The 12,961-nt window shown below is 41.1% G+C and overlaps 1 protein-coding gene across 1 annotated transcript in view; it reads right to left on the bottom strand.

The window, feature by feature from the left end:
- Positions 1-12,961, bottom strand: part of LOC134586121 (adhesion G-protein coupled receptor F3-like) — a 51,562-nt gene that overhangs the window by 6,331 nt on the left and 32,270 nt on the right. Inside the window, exons 10-15 of the mRNA XM_063441631.1 lie at positions 11,505-11,726; positions 10,882-11,013; positions 8,916-9,115; positions 7,939-8,121; positions 5,576-6,952; positions 3,573-3,611 (exon numbers count right to left, since the gene is read on the bottom strand). Coding sequence (XP_063297701.1) covers positions 3,573-3,611; positions 5,576-6,952; positions 7,939-8,121; positions 8,916-9,115; positions 10,882-11,013; positions 11,505-11,726 — 2,153 coding nt within the window. The remainder of the gene's footprint in view (positions 1-3,572; positions 3,612-5,575; positions 6,953-7,938; positions 8,122-8,915; positions 9,116-10,881; positions 11,014-11,504; positions 11,727-12,961) is intronic.

Below are 12,961 nucleotides of genomic sequence, written 5' to 3'. Positions count from 1 at the left end.
GGCCCTCTATCCTGGAGACAATGGGGGGAAGTAATCCAATTATCCAGGACTAGAGGCAGACTCCATTAACCACATGGTTGCAAAACGACATAAAACACTTTAAAATACATAAAGTCACATTTTACACATAACACACAGACATTTCACATATTCCAGATAGCTCAGGTCTGAGTGCACATTATTAGGTGAATGGCACTCAGACCAACCGAATACAGTTTAATCGCCATGGAGCCAAAGTCTTTAATCACACGAATAGGCTCCATGGCATAGCTATCTGGGTTACCACAGCTCACACAGGGCAAGTACCAAATTACCCCACTGTATTTAAAGGGCCAGAATGAGTGACATACACTCTGGTATGGCCGAATACTGTTTTTAAAGGGCCCAATCTCCCAGGGCCATAGTCCAAAGGCAGTAGGCGGGCAGCCAGGCTTCTCCAATGCAATGTGGCGAGATTGCTCTCGTCACATCTCTCCCCTTTTCCAAACAGACTAACAGGGTATCTGACCTCCTGCCGGTCAGTGCCCTTGTTAGTCCAGGAGCCCACCCACAAAACAGAAACAGCAATACAGCCCACCCACAATAACTGGTTACTACACCTGGGTAGAGGAGACATTTGTCCATGTCCAGGTGCCTCACCATGGCTGTGTGGGGGACTGGTAGGCTGCCTTGGTGGGGTGCTGAGTGGGTAGAGACCAGCGGTACTCTGCCCTGATGCCAGCACTACCACGGGAGTAGTCTGGTTGAAGCCTGGTTGCTGGAGACCGACTGTCTCCCCTTTAGCTGCACTGCTCTGCTGCTGGAGACCGACTGTCTCCCCTTTAGTTACACAGCTCTGCTGCTGGAGACCGACTGTCTCCCCTTTGGCTAAACAGCCCTGTCGTGGGGGGGCAGGACCGACCATCCCTACCCCCTGTGTGGTAAGTGCAGAGACCACGGTCCCATCTGCACCGGTGGGGGGCTTACAGTCTCCCCCTGGTACATTAAGCTGCCGCTGGGGAGAGGGGGTAACAGGCTCCTCTCCCAATAGAACACTCTGCCGCTGGGGAAAGGAGACTGGGCTCTCTATTCCCTGCACATTACGGATCCGCCGCTGGGGAGAGGTGGTAGCAAGCTCCTTTCCCATACATACTTTCCGCCTTTGTGGAGGGAGACCGACTGTCTCTCCTCCCAATACAGTGCCCTGCTGCTGGGGAAAGGAGACTGGGCTCTCTATTCCCTGCACATCAATGATCCGCTGCTGGGGAGAGGTGGTAGCAAACTCCTCTCCCATACATACTTTCCGCCTTTGTGGAGGGAGACCGACTGTCTCTCCTCCCAATACAGTGTCCTGCTGCTGGGGGGGAGGTCGATGCTCTCCACTTTCTGTAACTCCAGCTCTAGTTGGGGATCTGGGCCGGTTGCCCAGCATCCCTGTAGGGCCGGTGGAGAGATCTCGGTCCCATCTCCACCTGCCTGCAGGGGGTCCTCCCAGGACCAGTCTATGAGGTCCTCTACCTTGGGTACCTCTGGTTGCTGTTGGGGAGGGAGACCGGTTGTCTCTTCCTCCAATAACCCATTCTGCCGCTGGGGAGTGAGACCGACTGTCTCCCCTCCCTGTAAAACATACTGCCGCTGGGCATCTGGGCCGGGTGGCCAGCATCCCTGTAGGGCCGGTAGAGAGACCTCGGTCCCATCTCCACCGGCCACCTCGGTTTCTTCCTCGTCCCACTCTACCTGTGGCTGGAGTTTCTCCCAACGTGCCCACTGGCCTTCCCTCAACGCCCTGTGTTGTAGGTTCCGGGTCACCATGTCCCACACGAACCGCACGTATTTCTCCTCTGGATTGGGTCCGTAAAACTTCAGGTGCAACCCTACCATCGTGCCAAACTCTAGTACGGAGTAGCTATACGCCATGCTTGCTGTAGCCACTGCTGGTTCCATTATGTTGCTGAAGATAGGGACGCTGCACAACTCCACACGTTACCGGTGTCTCTGAGCTGCTTCTCCTCGCACTAGGACGCCATCCCACCGCTTGCCACCAATGTAACGGATCATCTGGCACCCCGACTGGGTACCTCCGTTAATGGATGCTCCTAGCGCTTCCAGAGGACTCCAAGCACTCCACCAGACACCATAAGCACCGCAGGCTGCAGCTATCTCCCTTCAGAACGAAGCAGGAACAAGCTCTTACAAGAGCTCAGTGATTATAGCAAGGGAATATGCCTAGCATAGCAATCCCTTGTAGCAGATTCCCCCAATAAGAGACAGGACTCAAGTTGAGGGTAAAAATAGAACTCTCTGGCTGCTAGCTTGCAGCCCTTTTTATTAGGTGCTCCCATGAAGGGGAGGGACACACACAGTAACGTACATTAACCAATCACACAATAGTTACATCCCACACATAGCCCTCCCCTCTACCTGTAAACTAATTATCTGTACACACAGGAAAATACAATTATCATAGGTAGGGAAAATACAGTTTTTACACAACATTCATAACTCCCAAAATATACATCACATTCGCATAAAAATACATATTCACAATCAATCCATTCAGGGGAACAACATACTCAAGAATCATACGAATTGGAACAGGGGTTCAAAAGTTAGTACAAATGTGCATTTGACCTTCTGGAAGCATGGTTTTACAGGGCCCTCTATCCTGGAGACAATGGGGGGCAAATAATCCAATTATCCAGGACTAGAGGCAGACTCCATTAACCACATGGTTGCAAAACGACATAAAACACTTTAAAATACATAAAGTCACATTTTACACATAACACGCAGACATTTCACATATCCCCAGATAGCTCAGGTCTGAGTGCACATTATTAGGTGAATGGCACTCAGACCAACCGAATACAGTTTAATCGCCATGGAGCCAAAGTCTTTAATCACACGAATAGGCTCCATGGCATAGCTATCTGGGTTACCACAGCTCACACAGGGCAAGTACCAAATAACCCCACTGTATTTAAAGGGCCAGAATGAGTGACATACACTTTGGTATGGCGGAATACTGTTTTTAAAGGGCCCAATCTCCCAGGGCCATAGTCCAAAGGCAGCAGGCGGGCAGCCAGGCTTCTCCAATGCAATGTGGCGAGATTGCTCTCGTCACACTTACCTTTCCTGTCTCTCAGTGCCCTGTTGTGGTCTTTGCTTACTAGTATTGATACTGAACTTGTGTTTCTGGTTACGTACTCTCTGGCTTGTTAATCTGACTTTGTGACTTTCTCCTACCCTTTGACCTCGGCTTGTTTCTCGTTATTCTGTCTTCTGGTTCCCCTTACTCGGCTTGTCTCCTGACTATTCTGTGTGTGCTTAGCCCGGCCACTCTAAGGTCCGGTACTGCACATTTTCTTTGTGTGTGTGTGTGTGTTAGTGTGTTGGGTTCCCCGAATCGTGACACTATGGTTAAACAAAGTTACAGTACAATCTGTTTAAGAATTACAGTTAAGGAAGAAAGCTGACTTAAAGAGTTTATAGTTAGGGTTACATGGGACTTACACCTATTAGTATTATGAATTAAAGTGACCAAAACAGTGTCATAGAATTTATATGTATACGTGATGGGTCAGCAAGCTTACCTTTCTTTCTGTGAGACACGTCAGTAATATGAAGAATCCCTGTATTGAAGGAAATACACACAATATTGTTAAATAGAGATAAAACATGGACCAATAAATTCTTAAGTTCTTTAAATTTAAGCAAAATTACCCAATATGGAAAAAATATTTTCACTACTTTGTGCACATATGTAATACATGAATTTGTGATGTCATCTGTTATTAGTGATGGGTCTACAGGAAGTCTCATTGAACCATCTTGTTTCAGCTGGGAAAGGAAGCAGTCACTGAAATCATGTACCAGTAAATAAGTCATAAAAAATGCTCCAAACTCATGTTAATTGCTATTAGATAGTAGAGATCAAAACATACGGCTTTCAATTATTGATGAGAAACGTAGCTGCCATTAGCATGTTTGGCTGGGAAATATAATTTAATCAGGGGTGTAAATTTTATCTTATGGGAGCCATAATGCCTTCAGTCAAGGGCAAATACGAAGACCTGTTTTGGTCTTCCATAAATATAACGACCGACAGACAGGCACTCACTCATCCGACCAGCCAAATTATATATGTAAACAGATACACACAAATACTCACACAAATATAGATACAAACATGGTTGCACATAGACATATACAAGAAAGTGTGCAGCGCTCGTGATAAATACACACAGTAATATATTAGTGGTATATCCCAAGGTATATATATAAGATAAGGGTAAATACCTTATTGTAATAGGTCTCTATAAACATAGCTCCTATACATAATAAACAAAAAAGGTCATAGTATAATACTGCAGTGTAAAATAAATCAAATACAGCAGTCTTAATGGTCCCACTCACAGTTGGAGCCTGTTAATGAATAAACTGGCTCAGGTAAAAGCGCTTAGGGAGGAGTTTCCTCTGAAGTCCACAAGGCTGGAGCTTGAACCTCAAAAAATGAGGGAAATAGAGCAGGCAAAACACCAATTTTAGAAATATATCCAAAGTATTATTTATTAAAAAGCATATCAAATCTTACATTTCAAATTGGGTAATTGGGTGTGGGCTGCACACTTTCTTGTATTTTTGTGTTATGCTTACTGTGGGACTGTGGTGATTAAATCCCACTAGTGTGTTCCAGCAGCTGTTTCTTAGCATCACAAACTACACCTTTTTTGTTTGTTAACATAGACATATACACAGACTGATATAAAGACGAAGACAGACATAAATAGAAACAGACAAACCTGCACATTACATGTGAATACACGCACATACGCACACACAGACACACACGTACACACGCACACACACACACACACACAAAAAAAAACCTTAAAAAGTTACTCCAACCATCACAACCACTAGAGCGAACTGTAGAGTTTATGATGGTAGGATTATCCTAGTGCTGTTTCCAAATTATTTTACACTGGTTTACCCTTTTAGCAGAACCAGGAGGGCACCGAGGGTCCCACAATGGCTGCTGAACCATACCTGGCGTATGCAGAAATGCATAAGCCAAATGCTGATTGTTCTGCTCATTCATTAGCTGGGAGCAACAGCTGATGTCTCTTACAACACATAATGCACATTATTTTACAGTTCATGTTCTGGTCACAGTGATATAATAAAATGAAGTTACAGTTGAAAAAAAATCCAAAACTATAAAAATAAGAAAATAAATATAAAAATTATTTCTAAAGTTCTAAATCATTTTAAAGAAAGAGATACATACAAATATGGTTGCACATAGACATATACACAGACCAATATAAAGAATAACAATAACAATTTAAAGAATAAAAACTAAAAACACATATAGCAAGGGGGCGCCATGCAATCTGAATTGTAAGTAAATGTGTATCATAATTATTGTGCAGCAACCAAGCAAAATCCTGGTAGAAAGATTAGAATAATAATCGATATATAAATTGGTGCGCAATAAAAAATGACTAAGATAAAAAATATTGTGTTATTAAATGGCGAAGTGTTGATGTATATAAACTAAGAAGCAAAAAAATATATACAAAAATCTGCTTACCTGAAAAGCGTTCATTCCCGAAAATGCATACGTGAATACTTTTCTAGTGAGGTTATCAAGATCAGTTAACAACGCAAATCCAAAAGCCCAAGTTAGTCCAAAAACAGGTGTTAAAACCACTATCGCCTTGACAATGCTTTTAGCTGTTTCCCTGTCTTCTGGATGGTTGGCATCCGAGACTGAGGGTCGTGACAACTTGGAGATGACTACCACCAGTGTGATAAAATTAAACACGATGATTGATCCTGCTGGCACAGCAAATGCATAAATAGCTCCAGTGTTTGAGTTTAACCAGCATACACTTTCATTCATGTATCTACCTTTTGGCGTAAAATATAAAAAAGTACCCACTGCTATGGTTGCCGGGATGAAATATCCCATGAAATAGGCAAAGGAAATATAAACCCTTTTTCTTAGGTGATGAAAAACAAAGAGGAGTTGGTGTAGAAGCATTAGACTTTGACAGAAGGTCCAGAAGAACAGGGACAGGTAGAAAAAATGGTTTAAAATTGTTATGGCTAGGCAAACGTAGCTATGAGTTATGATGGATGGAAATGCAGCTGTCAAGAAGCAGACATCAGCAATCATTAAGGACAAAGCAATATTGACCAGAGAGAGATGTCGGAAATAAGAGATGTTGGTTCTCACAACAGATTTCCAGACAAATGATTCAACACAAATACAGATGCAAAGAGAAAGTATGGACACTCCAAGCCCGGCCAACGTAATCTCTTCTATTGAAGCCAATGCTTCTACACTTATGGACATCAGCACGGCGAAGGAAGTCAAATGGTTGCAGCTGCAGTAGGTTTTATTATGTTTCACATTAGATGTGCAGCCGGCATCTGACCAACGTCCTCCTGAATCTGGATCAGAGAAATCCCAGAATACACAGTGCTGCGAATATTTATCATTTGTGGTGTTAATTTCAAACATCATCACAATATCGGTGGAAAAATAGCCAGAGTCTGACAGCTTTATAGCAGTGGACTGAACTATGCTGTTTAACTGGGGACTGTTAAATTTGCTGGTGTTTGTGGGTAAGAGATTTCCAATTGTGCTCATTACCACACTTGTAATGGTCACATCATTCTGGCCAAGCAGTGACGAGATAGTCTGCTTTTCTATTGACATACTGACATCAAGGTCTAAATCAAATGTCTTCTCATAATTAGCCACTGAGGTTCCTTTTGAGTATGAACTGCCTTTCAGTTGGATATTTGGCAGGAATATTTGAAATGTTGCATTGTCAGCATCCAACAACATATTAAAACGTTCTACCAACTTCAAGAGTTGTGAAGTACGAGGACTGGAACCCTGATTCCAAAACGATGAGTAGGATGGATCTGTGAGGTTACTTGCAATAGTGAGGAAATTCTGTAAAAAAGACTTACAGTTACAAAGTCAGAATGATATAAGCTGTTATTGGTTTCAAGAAACTATATAGTTGTAACCTTAAAAAGGTTATTCCAACTCTCGCAACCACTATAGCCTGATGCAGTGTTTATGATTGTAGGATTACCCTGGCGCTAGTCACAAACAGTTTTACGCTGGTTTGTCTTCTTACCTGGTCAACCAGACACTAAGGGTCCCACAATGGCTGCTGAAACGCAACTGACTTCTGCAGTGAAGCCAAATGCTGATCCTTCCCGCTTATTCATTAGCCAAGAGCAACAGCTGATCTCTTAGCCAATGATTGACATTAAATGCATTGAAATACGCACAGAGTGAACATGATCCAGCTAGGAATTCTTGCTCTGGGTCAGCTAATTATATATGTCTGATGGCAAAGGAGTTAGTCTTGAAGTAAGCCACTAACATTTCGTGTTATGCCCACAGTGATATGATAAAATTAAATCACAGTTGAAAAAAAAAATCCAAAACTATAAAAAGAAGAAAATACATTTTAAAATAACTTTTTAAAGTTCTAAATTATTTTTCCACAAAAGGCTTTGATTTAATTAATGCATTCTGTAGATGACCAATTTGCTTACTGGTAACAGCATTTATCGACCTGGATTCCATTGACATGGGCATTGCCTGCACCCCATAAATGGGAAATTGCCTCTAGACATGTCTTTCTAAGATGAACACAATGTGTGTCGCTCTGGGTTACCCAACCCTGAAATTAGGCAGGAGCAAAAAGAGACTGAGGAAATGGGTGGAGTTCTGTAAAGTTTGGGGTACAGCTAGGCAGGGAATAGGTATAGAAATCTGGCAAAGTTAGGTCAATTACCAACTTGGTAGAGCAGCAATCAAAAAGGTTCATATATAAGACTGAACATAGTAGCATGCACATCCTCTATTGCTGCCAAATGGGTGACAGTGAATAGCCAAGTGGACCACTGCCATTATGTACTTACTGCTATAACATTGATACCAAATGAGTTGTTTGCATTCAATGACACCTTTGAGACAGTTTGAAGAATGTCCACTATGGCTGACACTTCTGCTGTGTTGGTGATACGTGTTCCATTGGGACTGGATAATTGTTTAATTATTTCCGGGACTACTACTTGAGAATCTCCAAGGCCTTGATCCAACGTCTATTAAAACAAGTAGAAAACTAGGTGAAAAGAATATAAGGAATACAATCATCTATCAACAATGGGTTTATATGTGTGTATTGCCTAGATATGGTCAATTGTAAAATCCTTCCTCGTAAAATAAAAGGACACTCTAAGCACCAAAACAACTTTAGCTTTATGAAGTGCTTTTGGTTTATAGATCATGCTCAATTCACTGATGGCCCAATCATTTGAAGTTATCTTGGTGCCAACAGTGTCTCTTTAATTTACAATGTAATTGTTTTACAATTTCGTAGCTCTTGCTTTCTTGCCTGTTTGAGCCTACAGCATCCTCCTGTATGTGATTCAAATTCAGTATATAGAGCAGTAGATAAGAATTTCAGGATTATTTTACTAAATTGAGAATTTTAAGTAATGCAAAGTAAATTTAATATTTAAGGCCAGAGTAGTTGAACTGAAGCAAAGTTCACTTAGATATTTTTTCCACTTCAGATATTTTGATCTTAAATTTGAAATTCAGTTTGAATTTTCACTTTAGTAAATAACTCTCTCAGGGAGGTAAATTGGAGTTCTGTGTGGTTGTGTGCATGGCAAAGTGTACAAATGTGTATATGGCAGTGTATATCATGTGTGTGTATAGCAGTGAATTTGTTGGGTTTGTCTGGCAGTGTGTATTTGTGTATATCTCTTTGTGTGTGTCCATGTATATGCATGGATCATTGCACGTGTCTATGGTTGCGTATTGAGGGGCCTTACAGGGTGGTTTTGTTAGGGATCTTGCAATTTCTAATAGTGTATAGAATGTGTGTTACCTGTGCATTTTGTAGCACGTTCTGTAGAAGCTGGCTAATGCAGTTATCCTCCACATCCATCCACACTCCGCTTGGTGAACAGGTTCGACTTACAGTCCCACTCATTCCACTTGGACAGTTTGACACAGCTGTAACACCAGCTTTCGTGACATTCCAGCTAATACTGTTGCTCACATTTATCTTACAAAATAGGTCTTCAGCTAAAAGGGAAGTGTGAGAATTGCACATCAATTTGAATGCAATTTACTAGTATTGCACATCATAACGAAGAGATGATCCTCTATGGGTGAAAACCTTGTGACATCTTATTGGTAGCGAAGTAATTATATCATGCGCGTACGTTGTATCACAAAGAATATAATACCTACAAACTAATGTACTGAGTAATTTAATGTATAGAGTGAAGGGCAGTGACAAATAAAGCAAGATGGAAAGCTATCGCCTTTGAAATAAGATTTAAGATTAGACGTGTGCATGGTAAGAGAATTCGTCTCGAATGTCAGTTTGGCTTGGTCGAATGTCAGTTTCAGGATTCTGATTTAGAAACGAGACAAAAAGAAGAGCATCAATATGGGCAAATCAGTGTGCTGCAACATATATACATAATATAATATAATATCATATAATATCATATAACATAATATAATATCATGTATATATTTTACAGTACACTGATAGGAGCATTTTACCACAATTCTGTTCACATATCAAGTGAGAAAACGTAACCAAGAGAGGTAAAAACAGGAGGAGGAGTAAAAATAAATAAATTAATAAATCTATATTTATACATTATTAAATAATTAAATAATTAATTTATGAATACAATATTTTTTATACTGCTCCTCCTTTCCCCCCTCAATTTCTCTATTTATTTATTGTGAATAAAATCAACATTTAGTGACTGTCCCGTAGCCATCAATCATCTTTTTTTTTCATCATTTTTATGTAACCGAACATGTTCCGTATTACGCTGTTCATTTGGTCAGTGATTCTGGTACATTTCAGCTTGGAGTTTGGGAATTCATCCAATCACCTAAATGGACCAAACGTGTCTGAACTGCAATTCTGCCCAAGATAAATCACCAAGTCTCAGTGAGGAGCAATCTTTCGTCATAGTCGTAAGTCAAAACCAATATTCCAGTGTTCATGGAGATGTACATGGGCTGCACACTATGGAAGTCTGTGCTGTCCATAGCGGGGTTCTACAGTATAATAAATACATGATTTTGTGTAGTATGTAAATTATTATGGCTTAATAAAGACTATTGGAGTCAAAATGATCCCTTTCCGTGTCAAATAAAATCTGCATTGGATTAACTACTGAATGAGTGGCCATCTGTGACATCCAAGGCAACACACTATGGAGGTGACAGGATCGAGACAGGGATCCACCACGTAGAGTACTAATAACTAGAAAGGCATATACCGTACCTTAGAGTGGTCGGACTAACGTCACAAGGACAAAGAATGGTAAGGAACAAGGTCGAGGGAACGAGAAGACAGGTAAGCGAAAGCCAAGCCGAGTACAAGGGTAGGAGAAAGTAGCAAAGTCAAGATACAAAGCCAAGTCAAGAACCAAAAATCAACAACAGAAATAGCACTGAGGGAACAGACAAGCTGGAACCACGACAGGGCAATGACTCACTGTAAGTAAGTACCTTTTATACCTTGGCTCTTTAAATTATGTCCACGCCCCCAAAACGTCCTGATTCGAACTTTTTGGCGGGCCGTGACGTAATCGACGGCATGACGTCGGCGAAGTTGCGCTGCGTCCTGAAAAGGGGCGGGGCTATCGCGGCCGGCGTCTAAACAGTCAAAGTGGCTGAAGGAGATGGGTGCATGTGTCCCTTCCTGGGAATAGGCGTCAAACCCTGAATGACTGTAGGTATGTTTTGCTATGGCACAATGGAAAATCCAACCCTTTTAACCTATTCATTCACACGGTAAATGTATTCACTGTACATACCTTTAATAACAGTGATGGAAATTGAATTATCTTTTGTTTGTCCAGCCGTGTTAGTAAATATACAGGTGTAATTCGTGTTAGCAGCCGGGGTAGGAGGAATCAGTGAATAACACTCTAAGTCAGTCCTCTTACCTACAAATCCAGGTAAAGGATAAACTTATTACTCATACTTTTTGGGGAGAACTGGTGAGATAGAAATTACAAATAAGGCAAACTTGACTTGAAAGACATTGCATTATATTTGAACTATGAAAAAGAAAATTGTTTAAATTATTATTTTTTGTATTTTGTTTTCTTTATTTTTTTATTTGATTTAAATTTTCAAAATTTTATTTTGTACAAAATGTGTATATTTAAATTAAAGTTAATAATTATAGTGCAAATAGGAAACCCAGAGAGGAAATAATAGGGCAGGGGGAGAAGACATTATTCTATCCCAAACAAAAAAGAGTTGGAGAAACCCTTTAAATATAGTAATAAAATGAATAATAATTGATCCACAATATCTGAGAAATGTGTATTTTTTTTCCTAACTTGGTTACAATTGCACCACAAGTGAAACATCATAAATAAACCCTTTAGGTACAAAACGGCATGTTTTGCAAGTTATGAAATACACTGACCAAGTTGTGCAATTCGAGTTACACTGTTGTACACCCACGTAACATTATATACTTCCAAGTCAAACGACACACAGCATTCTAATACGAGCTGGGACATGTCTCCAGGGGACAGGCTCATCTGAATGGGGTTGACAATAATCTCAGTGGGAAGAAGGGTAACATTTACTTGGGATTTGGCTTCATGAACCAAACTGCTGTTGAAAAACTGGCAGATGTACGTTCCTGAAAAACAAAAACAAAAATGTGGATTTTCCATAAATGATATAAACTGCAGTTTAATTTTCTATTCCTTGTCTATATTCTTCAATACACCTCCTGCACTATAACATCTTTTTCCATTTACCCAATTATGAGAGTTTGAATTAAGGAAGTAGTAATTTCCATGTGCAGAAGCTAGTGGATGGAATGCTACGTTGCACTTCTCACACATGCAAATGCAACACACACTTCGCGGAAACAGCCAACACACGAAGACAGAGAGCAAAGAAGCTCAAATGACACAATTTGAACACAAATGCTTAAGCATGAAACAACAGAAAAAAAAACTCTCCTTTTGCTATGTCACACTACTAGAGGAACCACAACCACACCCCTGGGGATTCCAAAGAGAATGGCACAAAGACCTAGACAGGGAACTAACCCCCCAAGAGTAGAACGTGGCCTTCAGGGCCCACAAGGGCATGACGTTGTGTGCCTCGCACCTGGAGATTTCCAGGAAACTAATGTACAGGTGGTACCTTACACCCGACAAACTCTCCAAAATGTACAACACAGTCGACAACGAATGTTGTAGATGCCAGAGAGACATAGGAGATACACTACACATATGGTGGTCATGTCCACGCATATGACCAATTTGGGACACAATAGGTGACATAATCGAAGATAGTACAGGGACACGTATACCACCGTCTGTGGAAACATATCTTCTACACATCTTACCGCTAAATCTACCAAAACCAAATAGAAAACTGGCCTTCCTCATACTTATTGGAGCGACTACTACTATCGTGCTAGGAACTGGAGATCGATCATGACCCCGTCTACAAACGAAGTTCTCAATCTCATATCCACGAATGTGACATATGAAAGGTTCGCAGGAACTCAAGGACACACGGGGCTCACAAATGTACACATATATGACATGTGGCAAAAGTACAAAACACACACCCAAAAGAGAAGGGCCGAGACAAACACAGGATTCAGTAACACACCCTCGAGATAGACCCAACCGATAGCCCACACGGAAAAGACACCAAAGACCACTCATATTACGACATAGGCTGTAAATATGTTTTTGTTTATAAAAGTTAATATATGTGAATATGTTACCCCATGTCTTCCCTCCCCGGATATGGGTATGAGCTACCAACATGAGCCCACCCACAGTAAATGATAGCACTGTTAACTAATAACAACGTACAACGTACAACCGATGTAAAACAATGAAACAAATG

The sequence above is a fragment of the Pelobates fuscus genome, chromosome 2 (genome assembly GCF_036172605.1).
Source record: "Pelobates fuscus isolate aPelFus1 chromosome 2, aPelFus1.pri, whole genome shotgun sequence".
NCBI lineage: Eukaryota > Metazoa > Chordata > Amphibia > Anura > Pelobatidae > Pelobates > Pelobates fuscus.
Note: the sequence above shows the minus strand (reverse complement) of the source record. Positions and strands in the feature narration are given on the sequence as shown.